Source organism: Boleophthalmus pectinirostris, unplaced genomic scaffold, assembly GCF_026225935.1.
Source record: "Boleophthalmus pectinirostris isolate CB_2022bp ecotype Guang Dong unplaced genomic scaffold, ASM2622593v1 HiC_scaffold_10, whole genome shotgun sequence".
NCBI classification, from domain to species: domain Eukaryota; kingdom Metazoa; phylum Chordata; class Actinopteri; order Gobiiformes; family Gobiidae; genus Boleophthalmus; species Boleophthalmus pectinirostris.
Window position 1 is genome coordinate 30,374,952 of NW_026570971.1, and position 26,790 is coordinate 30,401,741.

General features: G+C 38.6%; 1 protein-coding gene across 1 annotated transcript in view; it reads right to left on the reverse strand.

Annotated features, from left to right (window-relative positions):
- ccdc85ca (coiled-coil domain containing 85C, a) overlaps positions 1 to 26,790 on the reverse strand; it is a 68,349-nt gene that overhangs the window by 13,432 nt on the left and 28,127 nt on the right. Inside the window, exon 2 of the mRNA XM_020931580.2 lies at positions 1,332 to 1,411. Coding sequence (XP_020787239.1) covers positions 1,332 to 1,411 — 80 coding nt within the window. The remainder of the gene's footprint in view (positions 1 to 1,331; positions 1,412 to 26,790) is intronic.

Below are 26,790 nucleotides of genomic sequence, written 5' to 3' on the forward strand. Positions count from 1 at the left end.
TCAAATCACAAAAACATGCTGTGAGAATAATGCATAAGGTTGGTTACTTGGATCACACAAACGACTTGTTTTTCAGATCAAAATTATTAATATTTTTGGATTTAGTGAAATTTTACACTGCTTTGCTTTTGTATAAACCAAACAAAAATATATACTGCCACTTAAAATCCAAAAACTGTTCAATACACAAGAAGGACACTATGAAATAAGGGGAAGGGGTAAATTTAAAACAAAGACAGTGTGAAACATCAGGAAAAGCTTGTGTGTATCTGTGTGTGGGTTCAGTCTGTGTGTGCGTGTGTGCGTGTGTGTCTCACAGTGCTGAGTGAGTGAGGATGCTTTAGACCACTCCCCTCTGCATCGTATGAGTGTGTACGGTGTTAGCTCAGGTTCAGTGTGGATCAAAGATAACACCATGAGTGTGAGGAGGCGTCTTTGGCCCTTTAAATAGAGTGTATCAGAACAGCCCTCAAATGCAGGTACAGTATACACACACACACACACACATATATATTTATTTATTTATTTATTATATGTGTGTGTGCGTGTGTGTGTGTATTTGCGTGTGGGTCAAGCTGTGAAATGTGTTGAGAGAAAACCTGAAGCAGTGCAAAAATATTCATAGCTTCAAAAGAAATTATGAAGAGCTTTTGCTTTCGTGGTATAAGGGTGAGTGACAGCACTGAGTGAAAAGTATACAGATTAAATAATAACTCTAAAACATAATGCAATATTTTTTTAAAGAGTTAAAAACTGGGTTAAAATTATATTTAGTATGCAAAGTAAGTCATTTATTTTGCTATCTGTAAATATTTGTATGTACATGTATATAGGCAAACACATCATTTTTGAAACTGTTATGAATTGGGGTGGGTTAATATAAATTTTCATCTTCCCACTCCTTTTAGAGAAATGTGCTTTTCTGTTTTTACAAAGTATATGTAGGATGTGTATGATTATCGTTTCTCTCTTGGTACAAACTCAAAACAAAAACGAATCAATCAATCAATCAAAAATGATAGACAGTGCAGCTTTAACAACCAAAACTAGAAAAACTGGAAACATTTTTAAGCACAAATATTTAAGATTAAGTCTGCTATCTCTATCTTGTAAAATCATTTAATTTGACATCTTTCATGGTGAAAACACTCAGAGCCATGTGCAGAAGGGCCACATGGAACAGATCGTCACAGTTGGTTGAATAACTATGTCATGATGTACTCCCAGAATGATCAAATCTGCATCGAATGTTTCAAATCTTTGGCCACAGATATAAGGAATTTGACATGAATACAAAGGAGTCTGTTAATATTATGACATTTAAACATTACCTGTGATATGAGCTGCCTGTTCTCATCTTCCAGCATTCTCATCCTGTTCTCCAGCTGTCGGATGTAGTTTATGGACGCATCTAAAGAAAACAGAAAAATATACAAACATTATAATTAGTGTATACAACATAATGAGTGAAAACCATTACTAGCCAAGATGAATAAGCCTTCGTTGTAAATATGTGCAATAATATTCAAAAGAAAGACTTTCCTCATATTTTACATTTGCTTATATAATAAATAAGGGGTTAATCTAGCTTGAGAAGCTGTAGTACCAAAAAGCAGTGCTACAGAGACAACAAAACTACAAAATTATATGAAACAAAATCTGGAAAGCCAAAATTGTGAACTGAATGGCACAGTTTATCTTGTCTCATAGACACTGTGTCTCGTCCCATTCCTATAATTAAATAAAAATGTCCTATGCAAAGTAAAATGGTGACATGGGAGAAATGACAATGATATGCAGTATTATAAGCTGTATGACAAAAAACAGCAAAAAACATACAAGCATACATACATACATACATACATACATACATGCAAACAAGCATACAAACATACATACATACAGACAAACATGCATACATACACATACATACATACAAACAAACATACAAACATAAAATCATACACATGCAAACAAGCATACAACACATACTTACATACAAACATGCATACATACATGCATACCTACATACCTACATACATAGATACAAACGTACATACATACAAGTATACATACATACATACATACATACATACATAAACAACATACAAACATACATACAGACAGACAAACATACACATACATACACATACATACATAACAACAGATACAACACACACATGCATACATACACATACATACATACATACAAACATAAAACATACATACATGCAAACAAGCATACATACATGCATGCATACATACATACATACATACATACATACATACATACATACATGCATACATACTAGGGATGTAATGATACCCAATTCATCTCGATACAATATTTTCACGATATACACCACACAGTACAGTTACTTTTCTCTCGTCATAATCCAAATAATTAAGATTTAAAAATGCTTAATAACCATTGTTCCAGCATGTAGATTGGACTGAAACAGAGCAAAGGATCATGGTCTATGTAGTTCCCTGTATTTTAGCTATTGCTGCACCATAACAATGAATTTAAGCAACAAAACTTGTGATTCGATATTTTGTGATGGTCCACGATATTATTATGAGACTTTTGACGATATGATATCACGATATTTCGGTTATTGTTACATCCCTAATTCATATGTATAAGTGGTAAACAGTTACATTTTATATAGCACATTTTATATACTTTATATTAAGAAGCCACTCACCCATTCACACACACATTCATACACCAGTGTACAGACACTAGGGACGAGGTGGGTTATGTGTCTTGCCAAAGGATACAACAGCAGCATTGTGCTAGAAAGGCGCCGCCAACCTGTGGATAGTTAATCTGACCACTCTACCCAACATAGACTACAAATATATACATTTGAAAGGCCCTACATGAAAGTGAGACAATGGACATTATGACATACACACCAAAAAAATCTTATATGTGGAATTATCGAATTATTGTAAGTCAGGTATGTCCAAACTATGGCCCGGGGGCCAAATGCTGCCCTCAGACAAATTTTTCTTGGCCCTCAGACGTCTAGGTGAATTGGCCCAAATTACCTTGCATTAACTAAATACTGAATATTTAGTGTGTGGTTTTAAGGATCTTAGCATGAATAAAGACTGATGGCTCATTCTAATGTGTTAAACATGCACAGATTTCAATTATTCACTGTATTGAGCATCAGTCTACGACCCTCGATCAGCCCTCTGCTTTGTCTGTGTTTAGATATGTGACCCTTGATGAAAAAAGTTTGGACACCCCTGTTGTAAGTGCACGTTATTACGTAATTGTTATATCTTCTTGCATTTTGTAGCTGTAAGTGTTTCTACTTGCGCTGGTGCTCTGTCTGCAATTGAAGTTTTTAACAGATAAATGAAAAGTTATTTTGATTTGATTAACAGTTAGATGTTATTGCTGCAGTGATTTAATTGTTTTTTCTTCAATAAAACACATAAATGTAAGCAGCTGTTGGCCTTAGCTGCATAAAATAACATGGATTTTTCCTAATTTCCAAATTGTCTGTTATGTTCTTCCAATATTTCCATAACTTCTCGCTGTAAAGAATGTTGTATCTATAATAAAGCATGAAAAGTCCACTGTTGATTTCACTCAAACAAACTTAAAGCCGGCTAATCCTAAAATTACACCGTGTAATTGTTTGAATCCATGTTTGAAAACACTCAGAGGCTTTCAGAGCGCCAACAGAGGAATGTTCCGTAATAAAAGGAAAGTGATTTTGTCACTAGTCACACAATAGAACAATGACACAGGCTGGGTCCACTTATGTAATAGTTTTCCTTTGAGTCCAGGGTTCAGACAGAAAGCACTGGACCTCAACTAGAGTGGAAAATTTTAAGCTTGTTCAAAGACTAAATTAACAGTGCACTGCTTAACTTTGCAGGCTTCCATATGTTAAAGCTTTGTCTGGAATGTTCCACAATATGACAGCAAAGTTATCTACAATTTATGGAATTACACAAGTTTACATTGTTCAGAAATACCTGTAATTATGAGTTGGTATTTCTCTCCACAGATCTGAATTCCTAACTTTGCCAGCCTGGTGCACATCTCTGGCAGATCTGCAATACTTGTAGTAATTATATATAGGTCTATTTTGCACGTAACTTTATCGCAAATTGAAATAAACTGTTATAGTTTTAAGTACTTACGACAGGTTTTAATCATTCCCTAACGTGGATTTAACTTGGTGGAATAATACATGTTGTAAATATAAATTATAGTTTTAGATTGACTAAGAAGCAGTTTTTCAAAGCCGAAAAAAAATGCATAGCACACTCAGATGGCCGATGTCCAAAAGGTTTTTTATTTATAAATAATGTTTCAGCAAAAACAGCCTTCGTCAGATATTTTTCTTGCTTTGGACAGTACATCAAAGCGAGAAAAATATCTGACGAAGGCATTTTTTCGCTTTTGTTTTGCTGCTTCTCGCATTTGCACCTCTACAAGAATTTTGGTGTGTTTTCTGTTTCTTTTAAGTAGCAGTTTTTGATGAAAAGTTGAAAAATATGTTGAAAATTATAGTAAGTAGAGTCCTATTTCAGAGAGTCTAACACTGATAACTAAGGGTCTGCCAAAATATCTAAATATTGTTATACCGTATATTGTTTAATGTGATGATACAGTACCAATATCATGGGCTGCTGTATCAATATATCACCAAGAGTATGTTTTGGTATATTTTACCAAATTATTTTGTTACAGTGCTACAGTTTTGTTGCTTGTTCAAAGGAAGAAAACTTTTTTGTGCAGCACATTTGACATTTTCACTGTTTTGCGAATTAAAATGTTTATGTTTCATATGAACTTTGCACAAGAAGTGGTTTAACAGACTTTTAGTATCACAGCCATGATTTAGTCATTATTTTTTATTGAACCATATTAAATTGTTTTGAAATATATCGTATCAAATTGAAAGCGCACTGTATCAAGATATGTATTGTATCATGGCCTATGTATCAAAATATGTATCGTACCATGGCCTATGTATCGAGATATGCATCATATCGTGGCCTATGTATCGAGGTATCAGCAATGATACCTATGAATGATGCCCAGCCCTACTGACGATATGAGTTCTATCCAAAAAATGAGTAACAACTTACACGCTAGAAACATATTTTCCTGGTATTTTAAACATAATTTGCTAGAGTCACAGCTATTGAATTCCCTAGTGATGTCACAATTTCCAACCAGGAAGTCACGTTTGTCTGAAACCTGAAAAAACTGACAAACCAGAGAAATTTTCCACGATTCTATCTTTTCTCGTTTGCACTCCCTGACTGTTTGCCTGCAGCTCTGGCACAAACGTGACAGTTTAAAGGGTTAACACAAATTGAATTGAAAGTTTAAGGACAGTTATTTTAGTCCAAAAGGAAAAGCATCATAACACTTTTGAAACAGGAAGTGTTTTATTGTCCAAAACAGGATGGCACTTTTCAACAGGAAATCCATGAGGATGCCAAGAAAAAAAAAAAAAAAAAAAGCATCAAACCCTAACTCCAGGTGGTAACATTTTACACCCATGTAAGTTATGTATCTTACTGATGGGTCAACTATCAAAGTCTCAAACAACGATGAGTAAAAAAAAAAAAAAGGAAATGATTTTAGCTAAAAAAAAATGTAATTATGTTTGACAATTTAATAAGGACGGTAAAACCTGTAATTAGTGAACTCTGAAGAATGAAACATAAGGGCAAGCTAAACCAACTCATGTGTTTCAGCTCATGTTACAGGCGACATTTTAAGGACTTTTCCAAATTAAAAAGATATAATATTTAGTTTCATTTGTTCATCGCTATGGCAGCGGTCCTAGTTTTTTATCCTTGTGAAACCCATGGATAAGTCTAAGTCAGAGGGAATTACCTGCGGTCAGAAAGCCCCAGTTCAATCACACATAACATTTATCTTCTATACATAAAAACATTAAAGCTCTTCTCCACAGTCTCTTCATTGTTCACAGACTCCTGGGGCCTCACATGGAGTCTGTATTTAACAAGAACAAGGCTCCTCACTGTTAAACATACTGCATATACTGTACACAAACATGCGACGCTACAGGCTAAAGGGTATAAAAAGATGTACTCATATACTCTAATTCACAATTAACGGCATTCTGTCAAGACCTATTAAACAAGAATATTATAATCTCTTTTTTTGTATGTTTTAACTGTAACATTTGTCATTGAGGTAGCCATAGTAAAATCATAAATTTTTGTCAGTTTTTTTAAGTCACATGCCCTCCCTTTTGCATCCAGTCACATCATATGGAGCTCAATGGTTCTGGAATTAAATTTAACATGAAATTTTCCCATAGACTTAAAAAAAAAATTCTATTACTAAAGGGTTCAGAGGCATCATGGAGGTTATCCCACTATGTTCTAACTAGTCCAAAAAAGGAGTCCAAAAAACGCATTTAAAACTTAAGATTCTAAGAAATGCTTTAATAACTGAGTGGTTTATAACATTTCAGAAACAGATTGTAAATAACATTATAGGTCTTAACTAAGAATGTTATAATAGTCTTAGAATTTCAGTTTTTGACTGCAGCCTTTTTAATTGAGGTAGCCATTGTAAAACCATAAATTTTTGTCAGTTTTTTGCATCCTGTCACATCATATGGAGCTCAGCGGTTCTGGAATCAAATTTACCATGAAATTTTCCCATGGACTTTCTAAAAAAATCTACTATTAAAGGGTTCAGAGGCATAATGGACTCTAACCAGCTATGTTCTAACTAATGCAAGTGTCCAAAAAAGAAGTCCAAAAAGCACATTTAAAACTCAAGATTCTGAGAAATGCTTGAATAAATGAGCATTTTATAACATCTCAGAAACAGATTGTAGAAGTTGAAGATTTTAAATAAAATTTTAGGTCTTAACTAAGAATGTTATAATAGTCTTAGAATTTAAAGGTTTGACTGCAGCCTTTATCATTGAAGTAGCCATAGTAAAACCATAAAGTTTTGTCTTTTTTTTTTTTTTTTTTTTTAAGTCAGATGCCCTCCCTTTTGCATCCAGTCCACATCATATGGAGCTCAACGGTTTTGGAAGTAAATTTTCCATAACATTTTCCCATAGACTTTTCAAAAAAATTCTAATATTAAAGGGTTCAGAGTCGGTGCATCCATTATATAAGTTCTAGGTAATGAGGGTGGGATGCAGTACTGTGTCACCCAGTGTAATACAATGATATAAAAAAATAACTGATATATGATCTGTTTTTATTCTGTCATACTAACAGTAGGAGATGAGGGTGGGGTACACACCCGCATTAGTCAGACCATTTTTTTTTTTTTTTTTTTAAAGAAACTTCTCATGCAAATTCACAGCAACATTTTCCAAAGTGGTATCAAGTAAAAGTATAGTTACTTCAAAACAGTACTTCAAGTAGCGCATTACTGTTACTACTACAACCACTCTTTACAAGAATCCATATTTATGACAATTTTCTAGTCTTGCTCAAGGACTCTCTCAACTGATTTGAGAGAAACTTCTATTCAGCCTCTATATAGTAAATAAAAGTTTGTGTACTGTTAAATACATATTGTGAGAACTTTATATATTTCTTTATAGTCTTCAGAGTAAAATGCTGTTTTCGTTTGATTTCTGTGTAAACTTTAAACCCGCAGGAGCAGCAGCAGTAACAGTAACAGGTATATAATGTGATTTCCTCTGTATGAACTGGGGCAGAACATGAGCTCAGTCAGACAAATCCTCGAATGATTTCAATTACCCTGTTTGCTCCCTCCCTCCCTCTCTTCTCTTTCTCTTTTACTCTCCTCTCCCTCTCTCTATCCCATCCCATCTTCCTCTCTGTTTTCTTACCTTCCTCTTACTCTCTTTCTATTCCCAATCTCTCTCCTTTCTTTCTCTCTGCATCTCTTTCTGTCTCTACCTTCACCTCACGCTCTTCCTCTCCTTTCTTTATCTCTTTTTCTACCTTCTCCTAACTGCCTTGGTCTCTCTCTTCTCCCTCTCTCCCTTTCTCCCCCTCTCTCTCAACTCGTCCCTTTTCTCTCACTCTCCTAACTCTCTCTCTCGTGCCCCCCCTCCTTTTCTCTCTACACCTTGCCCTAACACTCTCTCTTCCCTCTGTTTCTCTCTATCTCCCTCTCCGTCCACCCCATCTCTATACCTTAATCTAACTCTCTCTCGCCTCTTTCCCTTTCTTTCACTCTTTTTCTACTTTCTCCTAACTTTCTCTCATTTGCTCTCCCCTCCCTCTCTCCCGTTCTCTCTATACACTGACCTAACTCTCTCTCTCCACCCCTTTCTCTTTCTCTCTACCTTCCTCTTACTCTCTTTCTATTCCCGATCTCTCTCCTTGCATCCCTTCCTGTCTCTACCTTCACCTAACAATCTCTTTCTCTCCTCTCTTTATCTCTTTTTCTGCCTTCCCCTAACTCCCTTGTTCTCTCTCCTCTCCCTTTCTCCCCCTCTCTCTATACATTGACCTAACTCTCTCTCTCTTCCCTCTCTTTCTTTCCCCCTCTCCCTTCACCCCATCTTTCTATACCTTAATCTAACTCTCTCTCGTTCTCCTTTTCTCTCTCCTTTCTCTTTCTGTCTCTCTCTTTCTCTCTACCTTCCTCTTACTCTTTCTCTATTCCCAATCTCTCTCTCTGCATCCCTCCCTGTCTCTACCTTCACCTAACAATCTCTTTCTCTCCTCTCTTTATCTTTTTCTACCTTCCCCTAACTCCCTTGTTCTCTCTCCCCTCCCTTTCTCTCCCTATACCTTGTCCTAACTCTTTCTCTTCCCTCTCTTTCTCTCTATCTCCCGCTCCATCCACCGCATCTCTATACCTTAATCTAACTCTCTCTCATTCTCTCTCCACTCCCCCTCTCCCCTTCTCTCCTTCTCTCTCTATTCCTTGACCTAACACTCTCTCGTTTTCCTTTTCTCTCTCCCTCTACCCCTCTCTCTCTTTCTCTTACTCTTTCTATTCCCAATCTCTCTCCCTGCATCCCTTCCTGTCTCTACCTAACACCCTCTTTCGCTCTTCTCTTTATCTCTTTTTCTACCTTCCCCTAACTCCCTTGTTCCCTTTACTCTCTCTCCCTTTCTCCACCTAACCCTCTCTCTCTTCCCTCTCTTTCTCTCTATCTCCCTCTCCGTCCACCCCATCTCTATACCTTAATCTATCTCTCTCTCATGTCTTCCCCCTTCTCTCACTCTCTTTCTACCTTCTTCTAACCCTCTCTCATTCTCTCTCCCCTCCCTCTCTCCTTGTCTCTCTCTATACCTTGACCTAACACTCCCTCGTTCTCCTTTTCTCTCCCTCTCTCTCTCCCTCTTGCTCCAAACCCGTCTCTCTATAACTCAATCTCACTTTCTCTTCTCTTTCTCTCTTCCTTCCTCTTACTCTTTCTATTCCCAATCTCTCTCTCTCTCTTTTGTCTCTCTTTCTACTTTTTCCTAACTCCCTTGTTCTCTCTCCTCTCTCTCTCTTCCTTTCTCCAGCTCTCTCTCTATACATTGATCTAACTCTCTCTCTCTTCCCTCTCTTTCTTTCCCCCTCTCCCTTCACCCCATCTCTCTATACCTTAATCTAACTCTCTCTCGTTCTCCTTCCCTGTCTTTCTCTCTCCTCTCTCTCTCTCTCTTTCTCTCTACCTTCCTCTTACTCTCTTTCTATTCCCGATCTCTCTCCTTGCATCCCTTCCTGTCTCTACCTTCACCAAACAATCTCTTTCTCTCCTCTCTTTATCTCTTTTTCTACCTTACTCCTCCTAACTCCCTTGTTCTCTCTCCTCTCTCTCCCTTTCTCCCCCCTCTCTCTCTATGCCTTGCCCTAACTCTCTCTTTTCTTCCCTCTCCATCCACTCCCCATCTCTAAACCTTAATCTAACTCTCTCTCTCTCTCTTCTCTCTCTCTTCCTCTCCCTCCCCCACACACATAAACACACATCCTTTCCTCCATACATTTCGGGTATTCTCTCGTTCACTTCCTTCACAGGAGCTTGGGCCAAACCACAGTTTTTCCCAAACACACTGACCCATCGACACACACACCGGCGTCAGGTTACAACAGGACACAAAGACGCCGGACTCATGTAAATTACACTTTTTTTGGATACTTTTTTCTTCATCAAAACACATCTAGAGTCAGATTTTTGTGATGGAATGTCAAAACGAAGCTGAAACAGATTTTAAAAGTTTAATTTCAATTAAGTTTTTTTTTTTTTCTGAGGTGCCGGAGAAAGAGAGAGGAGAGATTTTTGGACAAACTTGACAATCTTAGCAACAGAGTACGCATTGTTCCCTCCCATCTCCAATCTCTCTCTTCTCCTTTTCTCTCTCTCTATCTCTTTCCCCCTTCTCAATCTCTTTCTCTCCCCTCCTCTCTCTTGTCTCTCTCCCTCTGTCCTCAGTTTCTTTATCTCTCCTTCTCATCACCTCTATCTCTTTCTCCCATCTCTCTTTCTCTTTCTCCTTCATGCTTTCACTCCTCCTTCTCATCCTCTATTTACTCTTCTCCTTTCCCTCGCTGTTGCTCTCTACCTTTCACTTTCTACCTTTCTCACTCCTTCACTCTCTCTTCCTATTGTCTCCATCTTTTTTTCTCTCTCTTCTCCTTTTGTCTGTCTCTATCTCTCTCCCTCCTCAGTTTCTTTCTCTCTCTTTCTCAACATCCCTATATCTGCCTTTTTCTCCTGTCTCCCTTTTTCTTTCTCCTTGATGCTTTCATTCCTCTTTCTCATTCTCTATTTATTCCTCTTCTTTCCCTCTGTCCACTCTCTCCTTCTCACTCTCTTTCTCACTCCATCATCTCTTTTCCTCTCACTCTCCACACACTCTCTCTCTCCCTATTATATCCATCCTTTTTCCTCTCTCTTCTCCTTTTCCCTCTCTCTATCTCGCTCCCTCCTCAGTTTCTTTCTCTCTCTTTCTTCTCTTTCTTTCTCTCTCATCACCCCTATTTCTGCCTTTTTCTCCAGTCTCTTTCTCTCTTCTCTTTCTCCTTGATGCTTTCATTCCTCTTTCTTTCTCCCTCTCACTCTCTACCTTTCTCACTCCATCATCTGTCGCTCTCACTCTTTACATCCTTCCTGTCTCCACATTTTTCTCTTTCTCTCTTTCTCTTTCTCTCCACCTACCCCCTGTCACTCCGTTTCTCTTCATCTCCATCCTCTTTCCTCTCTCACTCCATCATCTCTATCACTCTCAGTCTCTACATCCTCTCTCTCCCTATTATATCCCTCACTTTTTCCCCCTTCATTCTTTCTCTCTGCTCTCTACCCCCTTTCTCTATACCTACCAACTCTTTCTCTCTCCCTGCTTTCTCTCTTTCTCTCCACTTATCCCCTCTCACTCCCTTTCTCTTCATCTCCATCCTCTCTTCCTCTCATTCTCAAGCTTTTTCACTCCATCATCTCTATCGCTTTTACTCTCTACATCCTTTCTCTCTCCTTATTATATCCCTCACTTTTCCTCCCTTCATTTTTTTCTCCCTGCTCTCTCCCTCTTTTCTCTCTCTTCTCTCTTTCTCTCCAGCCACTCCCTCTCACTCCCTTTTTCTTCATCTCCATACCATCTCCCTTTCACTCTCTTCTCTCACCCCCTCATCTCTATCTCCTCTCTCTCTTTCTCTCTACCCCGTCTGTTCTTGACTCCCTTTCTTCTCAGATTATTCCTCTCTCTCTCTCCCTACTCTCCTCCTATTCCCTCTCCTCTTTCTCTCTCCTTTCCTCCTTCTCTCTACTCACTCTCTCCCACTCCTCCCTCTCCTCTCTCTTTCTCTCCATATCTGTCATTCCTGGGGTCATTTGAGCCTCGTGTCCAGATTCCTGTCGTACGGAGCAGCGTGGGGCGATCAAAAAAAAGACTGAAACAAAGAGATGAATGAACAGATTGTGCGAGTTTCTTTTCAAGTTTCGGTTTTTTACTTTTCTCAGGGACCAAACCACACCAAAGCAAAGATAACTGAACGCACACCAAACACACCGATACTACGACACAATGAAGGTCAAAGAGATGCATCATAATAGAAAAGTATTTTATAAAGAGCTTTTCAGGACAATAATTCACTTTACGACTTGGTCCATTCTTCACTCGCTGTTAAGCAAATAAAGAAAGTGTGTTTGCAAATCACACTACACATTTGTACAAGCGTGATACAAAGCAGAGTGCAAACCACCAACCAGCTCAAATACTTTACCGAACTTTATTTGTTTGTTTGTTTTGGATAAATGTGTTTCCCTTGTTCAACCGAAACCTAGGAGACTAAAATGTGGGCAACAATAGCTCAGATGTTTGAGTTGAGAGTTTGTCCGAGGTTGGCGTTTTGGGTTCCGCTCTCGACATAGACGTCATTCCAGCTCCCACGGATAAATGTTGCTGTTGCGTCCTTGGGCAAGACACTAAACCCAGCTTGCTCCCGGTGTCTGTGTACCCCGGTGTTTGAACGTGTGCGAGAATGGGTTGACGTAAAGCGCTCTGAGTAACTAGAAGGTGGAAAAGTGACCATTTAAAAGCACTTAAAGCCATGGTATGTAACTTTTTTGCATGTTTTTTTTTTTTTTTTTCATTTACGTTGTGTTTATTGCATTGAAGAACTTGGAAAAAACGTGTGTCCTCACTGTTGGTAGGCTTGTATCTCCACAAACTTGATTCTGCACTTGCTCATTTTCATGGAAAGGTTCGCTTCTATGGCACAGGTGTCAAACATAAGGCCCGGGGGCAGGATCCGGCCCTCCAAGACCTTTAATCTGGCCCTCTATTCAAATATTGGTAATTTTCTGTGCCGCTTAGCATAGCAGCGTCTCCAGCGCCTCTGTGCGTGGCCCCTCCCACCAGAGCAGCACAAATGAAGACTTGCCTCTTTCCAAACGCTCTTAAAGGACGATCGTTTTGACCTCATCAGCAAAATGTCAAAAATGAGAAAAGTGGACGCCAAGTGCAGGATTTTTCAAGAAAAATGGACTTATTCCTATTTACATACAAGTTCATGTTAAAACATTGTGTTGAAATTGCATTTTTCTTAAAGTTTCAGGTTGTTCATAATATTATAATATTTTGTAAAAAAAAAAAAAGAGTTCATCAATTAAAAAAGATTTCTGCAATAGATTTGCGCTTCTCTGCACAAATATTTGAACTTATTGCTATTTTTGGGGTTTATATGTCATGAGTTTTCTGATCCGGCCCCTTTGGGATCAAAGTAAGCCGGATACGGCCCCCGGACCAAAGTGAGTTTGACACCCCTGTTCTATGGTATGGCATAAAATATGTCTGCATGGAGAATGTTCCAGAGTAGGGATGGGCATTCGATAAAATTTTATTAATCGATCGTCCGGAGAATTAACGATTAATTTTCGATTAATCATTAGCGTTTTTATATAATAAGTATCATCATTATTATTACTAATCTGCATAAATAAACTCAACTCAACAAGTTGACATTATAATGTGTTTAATGCAGCTTTGCACAAATCTTACAGAAACGAAATTTAAAACTACATGGCTAATTTGAATAAACTAAGCAGCTGATGCGGTTCAGCTTCTGTTGGACTAAAGGACACGACTCAGTGGAATATGTGGGCTCGTTCTGTGACAGAAGGATGTTGATGCTGAAGGTGAGTCTGTTCTGTGTGCGTGTTGCGATGTTTTCAAAGATCGTACGGGTGCAGGTTTAGTGCAACTCTTCATGTTGCAGTAACCGGGCTACAGCTTATACATGCACCACTGAGTGTTGTAGTGATCTCCAAGTTGGTGCCAGAGCCGAAACGTGGGACTGAGGCCGCAACTCCAGTGTTTGCTTTGTCAGATGCAGCGCAGTTTGTAGATTAGAAATGAACGTACAAAATGATCAATTATTGATTAGTCGACTAATCATGCCCATCCCTATTCCACAGCATGGTTTTACTTTATTCAATGGAATGTCCACCTCCAGAAAGTTACAATGAAAATGGTTGTGTCAGGGAGGGCATCTGGCATTGTAATTTCCAATCAGTATGAAACTTTGGAGGAAGATTTGCTGTTATGCTCCTGGTAGAAAAAGTAAAAATCTATACACATTTGGATGGAATTATTCAGACGGCTCCATTTTATAAGGAGTGTATATAGTGTGTTAATTGCTCTATTCATTATTTGAAGTGAAAGCGGGTCAGACACAGCAGAGCACAGAACCACGCTGTATTTGTAACGTGGACTCCAGCCCTGAGTCTTTGTCTCTGTGAGCAGCGTGTGACCCACTTCTATAGATTTTAGGTCAGATTTTCCATAAACTCCAGGTTGAATACATCAATGCCTCCAGTGTGTACAAGCAACACAACTCAACAAACTGAACAAACTACACTGAACAACTGAAGAAAGCGCAAGAACACGCTGTTCCAGTTCATGTGAGATGTCATTTACAATATAACAAGATAAAACAAAAACAATGCATATTTCAGTTAGTTTATGAATTGGTATCTAAAATTGATTTACTCCTGGTTGCGGCTTTAGCATATCAATCACCATGGAGACGAGCAGAATTTACAGGTGGATTTGTGATCTGTGGAGAGGCGACCCAACTTATGCTTGTTTTTAATCAATAAAAACACCTATAAATAACTCCATGCAGATAAGCAGGTAGTGAACCCTCCCACTAGAAAAAGCTGCAATTAAAGGGCCCCCTATATTCTATTTTATGCAATTTTCCAATCTATGTTATAATGTTGTTTCCTCGTCATAAATATACCTGGAGTTGTGTTTTGTGTCATTCCCATATATTTAAACACACAAACTCTGCATATTAAGGCTGAGTTCTTCTCTCAGCCAGGAAACACCTTCCACCTTGTGATGTCATGTGGTAATACAGGAAATGCTCCATAAATGATAAATAGTCACATTTTTATATAGCGCTTTTCCATCTTCATCAAGGTGATCAAAGCCCACACACACTCATTCAGACACACATACACTCATACACCACTGTACGCAGACACTAGGGGCGAGGTGGGTTAAGTGTCTTGCCCAAGGACACAAGAACAGTATTCATCTGTGTGAGCTAGAAACACACAAACGACAACCTGTAGGTCAATGGATCTGACCTCTCAACGGATTGTTTTTTTCATGTCGAGAGCGGGATTCGAACCTCCAACCTTCACATCAGAGGACAAACACTCTTACACCTGCTGCCCATACACCTTCACTAGAATCATTTGAGTAATTACAGCCCTGTAACTGCTGATCTCAACTGAATAAAAGATAAAAAAGTAGATATTAATTTAAAAACTACCGCTTCATGACATCACAACATGAAACAGAGCATGTTGAGCTTTGAAGATGTAGACAGACTAATAATAAAAGAACCTAATAAAGGACCTCCAGGTATGTTTTTGAGGAGGTAGCAACACTCTAACATGGCTTAAATCTCACAAGAGTCAATTATGTTTAATACAGGAGCTTTAACAGGCCTGAATAAACAATTTGATGAGATTTCGATCAGTATTACTGTGCTCACCAACCTTGCACAGGTCGTAATAAATTGCCTTATTGTTCTACGTAACTAGACTCAGCTCAGTCAAAGTCACCGCACACACTCTGCTGACCTCGGAGTACCTCTCACATTTACATAGAGAGCTGTATCCACAAGGAGAGCCTCTGCTGACCAAATAAAACAGAAGGACAATCCTCCAATTACAGCAGCTCAGCAAATGTCCACTACACCGGCCTCTGTCTGACCTACAGCTCTGCCCCATTCAAAAGTCACACAATCTACTAAATCTGCTTCTTGGACATTTGAAACTTGTGATGACAAAACTGGAAACTCAGAAGTATACCTGAAGTTTTGTCTTTTTCTTTTGTCAAGGGTTTAAGCGCAGACGTCATAGAAAATAATGGAAGCGGCAGTTTTGGAGTGCGTCAAAGCCAGTGGCGGAGTTAGCAATTTGGGGGCCCTAGGCGAACTAAGTTTGGGGCCCTCACTATAATGCACTATCTAATGCATAATTTATTGTCTGTTTTTTCCCATTGTTCTTGAGACATGCACATTTCTATTTATTTGAATTATGCTGGATTGGAAACTTGTCTTATTAGTTATGTCGTCTACTAGATAACCCAAGCAGAAAGTGGTTTTATTTTGTTGCAGATTTTTGTTGTTAATGTCATATGAGAGAAAATCAAATTGATCTGAGTTCTCGGCCACTAGTGAGGGCATCTCTAGGTTTGGGGGGGCAGCTGCCTACTTTTGCCTAATGGTAGCGCCGCCTCTGGTCAAAGCGTCCCAACCTTAAGTGAGTGTGACGTCACCCATAGCATTCGGCTCCTGTCAAATGAAGGATGGTGCGACATTCGGAGGTCGCTTTTCACGCCGTTTTGCTGTCCGTGTGGCTGGCTTGCGGTCAGCTGTTTATATTCTACACCATCAACCAGTTCGGGGCGGCGGTGTTTACAATCATCATCACACTACGCCAAGCTATCGCCATCCTCCTCGCCTGCTTCCTCTACGGACACGCGGTCACGCTTGTCGGGGGATTCGGGATTTTTACGATTTTCCTAGATCCTGATCCTGCAGATCAGCGCAGCCCATGGCACAAAAAGTGTAAAAAGTCAAATACTAAAAAGTCAAGCCACGTTTTTGGTGGCATCTACCCCTCTCGTTTTATTTTGTTTTGTTTTATTGTTACCATTCATATCAGGAATAGGAATTGATTTACGGACAAAATAGTAAAATAAAAACACCAGGATCATGTAGAGCGGGTTAATACGAACATTTTAAAAACAAAAAGACGAGGCTCACTGCAGCAGTTATAGAGAGAGGTGACAATTTTTCAATGTACCGTAAATTCCAGACTATAAGCCGCAACTTTTTTGAACCCAGCAACTAATAAAACGATGCAGCTAATATACGGAACGGATTATTTGTTTGGCACATTGTCCATTCATATATGTATTGTCAGCACACTCAAATAGTGTATCGCCGTGTGATAAAATAAGTTATGATGCTAAATGAAAATTAGTGAGGGGGATACGTCTTACCCGTATGTGTAAATGACAAGAAGAAACATCTCAATACCTGATTGATAGAACTAGCCCCGTACGTGAGAGAGTCTGAAATGTGCTGAAATCCTACAAGACACTGACATGATACAGACAGGACAGCGGCTCTTTCTGCAGGAGACATGTGCAGTAGAGCATGGGAAGAGACGGGGTGATGTACCGAGGAAGATGCTCATTAGATTGAGTTTTGAACAGTTATTTTGCTCTTCATACACACACCCTCCTTATGGAAAACACTTGAAGAAATGCAGGTGATGCAGCTTTTAAATTAACAGCAATTGATGTGGTTGTCGAAGAGGGAAATCGAGCTGCTGCAGGTGAGATCGGCATCAGTGAGTCGATGGTGAGACTTTGGCGACGGCAGCGTGACGAACTGACTCAATGCAAAAAGACGATAAAAGCTTTGAAGCAATAAAAGCAGACAGCCCTTGATAACGTTCTTGAAGACATGGACACCTGCGTCTTATATTCAGGTGCGGTTTATATATGTACAATTTTTAAATTTTGTTAAAATTTCGTCGATATGGCATATATTCAGGTGCACTCAATAGTCCAGAAAATACGGTAAAGTCAAAAGAAGGCAGAGTCAAAGGAGCCGGAAGCGCCCAATTTCACTTCCTGCTTTTTACTGCGATTTTACTGTGTGGCATTCAAGGCAAAGCGATAATCCAGAAAAGTTACATAGTGCAACTTTAAAAAGCCATGATTCAAACATAAGCGTTACATAAGCGATACACACAAAGAAATCTACAAACAACTCAACAAGAATCCGATAACAGATCCACAGTGAACCCGGGCCTTCCTTCTTTGGTTTTCAGAGTTGTTGAGTAATGGAAGAATAGAGGGAGGGGCTGCAGACAGACTCTCCTTTCCTCACATTTTTGCAGCTGGGACTTGGTACCGGGCCAGGACTAAACTTGGTCCGAATCCAGTTTTTGGGAAAACCTCCACGGGACCAGATTCTTCCTCATCCTGTCCATGCAGTTCACATCCTGAATCAACTCAACTCTAACCTGGAAATCTGCTGCAAGGTTAAAACCAGGACAAATGTGTGTTTCCCAAGGTTTTATTCAAGTTTTTTTTTTTTTTTTAAGGCATTATTCCTTGCAGAGTCCTTTGTCACCTACACGCTTTTAAAGATGCACTATGTAACTTTTTTGGTGAACATCTGGTGCCACCTGCTTTTTGCTTTACCATCTATCTCCATGGTGATAAGCAATAAGCATGCCACCAGGTCCAGTTAGATCTGTGTATAGGTGACTCTCCTCAAAGTCAGAATGCAAATATTTTACAAGTTATAAACTTATTCCAGGACTAAACAAGAACTAAAGCTTTTATACTATTTTTTCATGAACCAGACGAGAGCTCAATTAGGACTACTTGTGGTCTAAGCCAGATCTAAACCAGAAAACAAGACCAGATCTTTCCAGGAATTGGACAGATCCCAATTAGGTCTACACTATGACTAAACCAGGTCTAAACCAGGACTAAACCAGGTCTGAACCAGGTCTAAACAAGGTCTAAACCAGGACTTAACCAGGTCTGAACCAGGACTAAACCACAACTTAACCAGGACTAAACCACAACTTAAACCAGGTCTAAACTAAAACTAAACCAGTTCTGAACCAGGTCTAAACCAGGACTAAACCAGGTCTAAAACAGTACTAAACAAGGACTAAAGCAGTATTAAACCAGGTCTACACCACGTCTAAATCAGGACTACACTAGGTCTAAACCAGCACTAAACCAAGACTAAACCAGGTTTAAACCAGGACTAAACCAAAACTAAACTAAGACTAAAAGACTAAACCAGGGCAAACCCAGGACTAAACCAAAACTAAATCAAGACTAAAAGACTAAACCAAAACTAAACCAGGGCAAACCCAGGACTAAACCAGGACTAAACCAGGTCTAAACCAGTCTAAACCAAAACTAAACCAAAATTTAAAAAGGTCAAACCCAGGACTAAACCAAAACTAAACCAGGACAAAACAAGGACTAAACCAGGTCTAAACCACAAAAGCTCTAATCCAGCATTTGGGAGTATTTTCAGTGTAAACTCTGGCAGATCTACACCAGTGCATAGTTCACACCTGCTCATAAGTCAGGGCCAAAACTCTCCCGTTTCGGAGCCGAGCTAATAGAGACTGAAAACAGAATACACGGTGCTTCTCTGTTCACACTCTCAGACATGTGGCAGCGCTTTGATAGTTTAGACGTTTTGACAGATCGGTATGTAGAGCCTTCTAGCTGTTTCTAATGGTTGCTAGGATACGAAAGAACAGAATCAATGGGACATTTTACAGTGCAAATACAGACATAAAGACATTCTAAACTGCGGTGGTCCAAAGTTATTTCTCACTTACTTTATGCATTCTGAGCACCCTAATAATTATTCACTGTAATGAGTTTATAAGCATCACTTTAAAGCTAACAACAAACTAGCATGCTAATGTGCACTTCCTGATAATCACACAGTGAAAAAATTCTAATTAGATGCAGACAGAACTTAGCAGACTTATTTTGACTTCAAGAGCTGCTTATACAATATATCTGTATGTATATATGTTTTTCAAATACATAGGGAAAATTATTAAATGGTTTTGACAGATCGGTATGTAGAGGCTTCAGGCTGTTTCTAATGGTTGCCGGGATACGGAAGAACAGAATCAATAAGTACATTTACATGCACATCAGTATCCCGGTTATGATCGGGTTTTATGAGTATCCCAGTTTTGTCGTGGTGCATGTATACACAGCATCCTGGTTTCAGTGTCCCGATTAAGGCAGTATCCCAGTTATGATAAACCGGGATACTGTAGCTGGTATATCCCAATAGTAACCAGGATACTGTGGCATATATACGCAATATCCCGGTTACTGCAACATAAAGTTGAGTGTGCATGCGTCCAAAAGACAAACACTTTCCAGTCTTTTCATCACAACAGTAGGGGCATGAATAAAGTGACCGACATAAATAAAGTGACCAACATAAATAAAGAGACCATACATGACTGAAATGACTGCGCTAAACCTGCACACGTACAATCTGCACTCGTATGATTTGCACACGTAGGATCGCTGAAAAGTTAAACATGAACCACCTCCTATATGATACAATACGACAGAACAGACTCACCATCAGCAGCACATTCTCTGTCACAGAAAAAAAACACTCATATTCCACTTGGTCGTGTCCTTTAGTCCGACAGAAGCTGGACCGCATCAGGCACAAGGAGCAAGCAGTGTTTTTGTTTTGTTTTTTATCAGCGCTTACAGTTTATGCAACTTAGCCATGCGGTTTTAAGTGTGTTTCTGTAAAACGTAAACAAATATGCGCAAACCTGAATTATATGATCAAACTGGCTGATGTGGCTCTATAGCGGTTATGGTTTATATGTTGTAAAGTTGAGGTTTTTTTTATGCAGAAGATTTTAATTAAGAATCTGCTGCAGTGTAGAACTTGTACAATGTTTGGAAACGTTGGGTTTGATCTGCGCAGTGGATCATAGCTCCACACCGCTGGTTAGAACCTCCTGAGCTTCCTCTGCTAAAGGAGCTCATGGTTGTAATTTTTTTCTGGTTTATTAAATTAAAATTTCATTTTTGTGCTCACACATATCTAAGATTATGTCAAGAAATCGGGATACTGCATTTGATCATCAGAGGGATATGAGTATCTCAGTTTCTCAGTGCGCATGTATACGCAGTATCCCGAATACTGCCATAACTGGGATATGGCTAATAACCGGGATACTGATGTGCATGTAAACACACTCATTGGGACATTTTACAGAGCAAATACAGTGACAGACCTGCACTAAGGCGTAACACCAAACTGGCAATACAAACTAATCATTAACCATGTGAATTCTAATTAGAGAAGGGTTATTAGACTTAGACAAACTTTATTGATCCACAAGGGAAATTACTTGGAAATTATTATGCAAATTTGACTCTTCTGAGTTTATAGCATCGAGTTATAACATTGTTCGCTCATTAAAAACATGCCTGAAGAGGTCTTAGATGTCATTCATGGACGTCTGAGTAATTTTACAATCTCTCCAGGCAGTATTTGAACTCTCCTTATCTAACCCTGTTCCTAGATTACCTGACTTCTTCTCTCAAACTACAAAAAAACACTGGTCCACCTTGTAATGTCATGTGGTAATACAGGAAGTGGTACACTGTGTTTTTAAACTCTATATATACACCTTCACTAGAATCATTTGGATCATTTCAGCCCTGGAATTGCCAATCTCTACTGAACTAAAGGTAAAAAGTAGAGTTTAACTACAAAAACTACCACTTCATGACATCACTAGGTGGAACAGAGCATTTTGAGATTTGGAGATGCAGACAGACTAATAATAAAGGGTTACTCAGACAAATCCAGGTATGTTTTTGAGGAGGCAACAGCATTATAACATGACTTAAAGCTCACAAGAGTCAATTTTGCGTAATATAAGGTGTTTAACAGATTTATAATGGATTACAAAATTATTATTGGTCAATTACAGGGCGAGATTTTGGTCAATACTGCAAAATGTCCTTGCCTTTCGAGAAACGTAAAATCAAGCCCAATTCCGGATTCAAGCATCCTTCATTTGTTTCACTATGACCCCTGACTGCAGGAACTTCCCCTCACAGAACACAATTCACTAATTAGCCAACCAACGTCAAATAAATCAATAATTAATAGTCTTCTTTTGAATGCAAGGTCTCCTCCCTGTGCAACTTCAGGTCATTTTTGAATCTGCCAAAGCCTGTGAACCTTATCTAATCCCAGCTCCCCCCTGCCAGCATTTTATTGCGGCGCATATTTCTAACCTACCCCCATAGCCTTTTCCTCTTATTGAAAGAAGTAGGTCTTGTCTTGAGGCCGTGACTACGAATGAATGAACATACAAAGCCTCATATACGCTGGAGTAACCTTAAAGGCACTGTAACTGACTCTCTTAAAGGGTCCATGTCTCGCTATGCTCTGATCTGCTTTATAACGTTGTTTCCTCATCAAAAACAGACCTGGAGTTGTGTTTTGTTTCATTCACACATGTTTAAGACACAAAGTAGAATCATTTGGATAATTTCAGGCCTGGTATTGCCAATCTCTATTGAACTAAAGGTAAAAGATAGTTGTTAACTTGACAACTACCGCTTCATGACATCACAACGGCCACTGCTCTGTACTTATGTTGATCTCCAGTTTTATTTTCTGTGATACACAAAGGATTTGGCAGAACTGCATAGTCATTTTGGTACAAATGAAAAAATAATCTGCTACTTTCTAGAGTGATGTGCAGCTATCCGTAGGAGGTGCTGAGTCTTCGCTGTGATGAAGTTTAAAGCGATGTCAGCAAACTTGTTTCTTTTAGTGTTTTAGATGAATATTTCAATTTAAAATGTGCAGATTATAACACAGTGATCCACGGGTTTCATAGAGTAAACTAAGAAGGCTCAAGCACAATATGTGTTCGTTAAAGGTGCTTTGTGTAACGTCTTCATGGAAATGCTGCTGCTGAAATGCCCCATAGTATGGCATTAAACATCTATCTCCACGGAGTCAAGTAATCGGCCACCTTAAATACTCAAAGAGCCATTTGGAGAGTGAAGACTATATCGAGTAATAAAGTATTGTGAGTGTACCACATGCAATTATTAAATACTGAAATTATATATTTGTTTAAATATTGTTAATGAAGTCACACAATGAATTAATGTTTAACCATTGAAATCTGATATATATATATGTTTAAAGATACCGCTGGGAAGGTTGCGTATTTTTAAGGAAATTCTTTACAGAGCAGCTGAAGTGGGGTCATCCTGGCTGGCACCAAGCCTAAATAGACTTGCTATAATTGAAACCTGGCAGTCCCCTTATGGTAAAGGACAATGGAGATGCTTCAGGGAGGATCCAAGGCGTGAACCTGCTCAACATATCATTTGCATATTCATGTTGATGTTTTATATTTCTGGGTTAAGGGAAACACAGTTAAATCACTTGATTTAAGTCCTGTGTAGCTGTAGGCCATCAGGGGCAACGATTTGACCCAGAGCTCTGTATTAGAATTGTATTGAATAGGGAATAAATTCTTTGTGATTTCAATCGATCGATTCCAGTCATTATTTCCTCCAATGGAACACGCTAACAAGAGTCTCCCACGGAAAAGAAGTACACCCAGAGCCACAAAACCCTTTTGACATCTAAAATGAGGATAACACTGCATATCAAGAGCGCTTATATTTTATGCAAATGAGCCATGTGGTTTTAAGTTTTGTTTCTGTAAAACGTAAACAAATGTGCGCAAAGCTGTATTAAACACATTATTACTCAATGTCTATTTGAGTCCCCTGTAGTTAATAAAAATCCAAACTTAAATTATCCACCCGCAGATAACCAAAAACACGTCTGCTTCTTTTCTTTTCTTGGATTTATCCATCATTTACCTACCATGGGTTGAAAAGCTCAATAGATCATGCTGCTGGTGTAGGACATGGTAAATTCGGGTTGCCAGATAAGTACCAGGTGTCGCACATTGGCGGCTTTGATGAATATTTTGAGCGACAAAAATATTTAAAACCTTTTATTTGAATGTTACAAGATAACCATTATCTACAAATTTAGACTTACATTTAAAAACGAACAAACTAAAATAAAAATACAGTGTCATTAAATACTCATTATTTATTTTCCAAAGTCGCAGGGAGCCACAAAAGAAAGGTTGCCGACCCCTGTACTAGGCCAAGTTACAGGTCAGATCTGTGGATGCTCTCAGTCAGAATGCATGTTTTTCAAGAATATAAAATCCTCTTTAATTGTACAAATGCAAGTAATATATATTTAATGCAATATTGTGGAATATTTTAGGCAAAGCAATAACTTCTCTGTGGATACAAGCAGGTGACGGACCCTCCCTCCAAAAAGTTACACAGTGCACCTTTAAGAGAAGTGGGTCTTGTCTTGAGGCTGCAGTTATGAATGAACGGACACACAAAACCTTATATGTTCTGCACATGTTTTTTTTTTAACCTTAAGAAACTCACTTCATTGACTAAAAGGCAAACTCCAGCCTCAGATTTTACTCTACTACAACCAGATGCCACAGTGACACAGAGTGGGCCCACGTCCAGACTCCAGTGATCCATCAGCGCGCAGAAGAAAAGAGGCTGCACCCACTTCCAGACACATTCTTGAACATGGGATCACTGAGTTTGGGAAGTGAATGAAAATTAGCTGGATTTCACTGGTAACACATGACATCACAAGACTCCAGTGCAAACGGATTAGATACTAGAGGTAAGAGTAGTAGTAGTAGTAGTAGTAGTAGTCAGTGATGCAAGGAATACTTCGAGAATATTGAATACCAGGATTATAATGTATTTTGTAACATTGTCTAATCTGTTACATAATCCACTGTACTGTATTCTGAATACTTAGAATACTTTCACATTGAGTTGCATTATATTACACTATCAAGTATTACAATATATTCAGTTGATTTCAGGAAAGTAGGTGCATTCACAAATGAAAGAGTAAATGAAGTAGAATACAGTTAAAATTAATATTCTGAGGGTGTGTTCATCACACAAAATGGGACTAAACTGGGACTAAATCTGGAACTGAGTGAGGACTAGACCAGGACTAGACCAGGACCAAAACAAGTCTAGATTAGGACTTAAACCAAGCTCAAAACAGGACACACTGTTACAACTACACACTGTTAGTTTTGATTTTCGTTACATGTATTTAACTACTTCCCAACACTGGTAGTTGTAATAGCTAGTAGTACACTAGTCATAGTAGTAGCAGTAGTCGTAGTAGTAGCAGTAGTAGTAATAGTCATAGTAGTAGCAGTAGTTGTAGTAGTAGCAGTATTTGTAGTAGTAGTAGTAATGGTAACAGTTGTAGTAGTAGCAGTACTCATAGTAGCAGCAGTAGTCAAAGTAGTCATACTGGGAGCAGTAGTAGCAGTAGTGGTAGTAGTAGCAGTAGTAGTAGTAGTAGGAGCAGTAGTCATAGTAGGAGCAGTAGTAGCAGTAGCAGTAGCAGTTGTAGTAGTAGCAGTAGTAGCCGTAGTAGTAGCAGTAGCAGTAGTCATAGTAGTAGCAGTAGTAGTAGTAACAGTAGCAGGTGTAGTAGTAGTTGTATTAGTCATAGAAGTAGCAGTAGTTGTAGTAGTAGTAGCAATAGTTGAAGTAGTAGCAGTAGCAGTAGTCGTAGTAATAACACTAGTAGTAGTAATAGTAGCAATCTCAGCAGTAGCAATAGTTGTAGTAGAAGCAATACCAGTAGTCGTAGTAGTAACAGTAGTAGTAATAGTAGCAATCTTAGCAGTAGCAGTAGTCATAATAGTAGCAGTAGTAGTAGTCATAGAAGAATGCTGATAGTTGCAGTAAAAATCAAGTAGCAATAGTGAAATCAGTCATCACAGTAGAAGTTGCAGTAGTAGTAGTATCTGTACCAGCAGTAGTATAGTTTTGAGAAGCAAAGTTGTATTAAATGAACAGTGAATTAGAATTTTCCAGGTGAGCCGATGCATCCCTGTTTACTCACTGCTCATGACCTACTTTCCACCTGTATTATTTTACATACAGACATTCACCACAGGCTGCTGACACACTTAACTGTTACAATACTCTCTGCATTCACATTTCAGTCCATTTCGTGTATGAGCTCCAAAAAACAAAAAAAACAACTAAATACTGTAGTGATACTAACTAATCATGATACTAACATTTCAAATTCAGTTTCAATACGATGGAATAGACTCAATACTCAATACCAGTTCCCATGTCACGATAATGATAAAAAAAAAACTCTATGTAATTCGAACGTTAAAGGTGTACTGTGTAACTTTTCTGCTTGTCTCCATGGAGATATTATTGCTTTGCCTGGAATGTGCCACAGTGTAGTGTTAGATGTGGCTATTTCCATTAGAGCAAGCGCCAAGTTTGTAGAGAGGCGACCTCACTCACTGTAAGAATGCAGGTGTTTTACGGTATTTTTGAGCAATTAAAACAACTTAAATTGAATGAATGCAAGATTGATACATCTAATGCCGTACTGTGGAATATTCCAGACAAAGCAATTAAATCATCACAGAGACAAGTAGGTGGTGGATCATCCGGAAAGTTACACACATACTTGTTCTGATAGAGCTCAAGATCATTCTGAAGCCAATTTCTGTGAATGTGACTTTTTTTTTGTATCGATACCTGCTCAAATGAGTTTTAATACCAGTTTTAGTATTGATTATTATCTGATTTTCGATACTTTTGACAATTCTAAATACTAATAAGGAGGGGTGCAACTATATTCAAGTCTTACGGTACGATATCGTCACGGTATGATCCTCACGGTATGATATTTATTGCGATATCGTGGGAAAGCTCATGATATGTTGGGGAGGCTCACGATTAGGAATGTAACAATATCCAAATCTCTCGGTATGATATTTTCACGATATACATCTCACGGTACGATATTTATTGCGATATTTTGTGGAGGCTAAACAGCTAAAACTGTGAATATGCTACTTTTTTTTAAAATTTTTACAAAGAACTAAGACTTAAAAGTGTTTTATTTCTATCCCTGAGCTAATAAGATTATTCGATACTTGTACACGATATATTCTTTCACAACGATATTGTTAAATCTGTTTGCTTTTAAAGTGCACATTGTTCGCCTTGGGGTATGTATGAAACGTGGTACCAGTCCGCTCAGGTTTCTTGCCCTCAATGACTTTAGCTGATTTCATTACATCTTCACCTTAAAGGGAGGTTTGT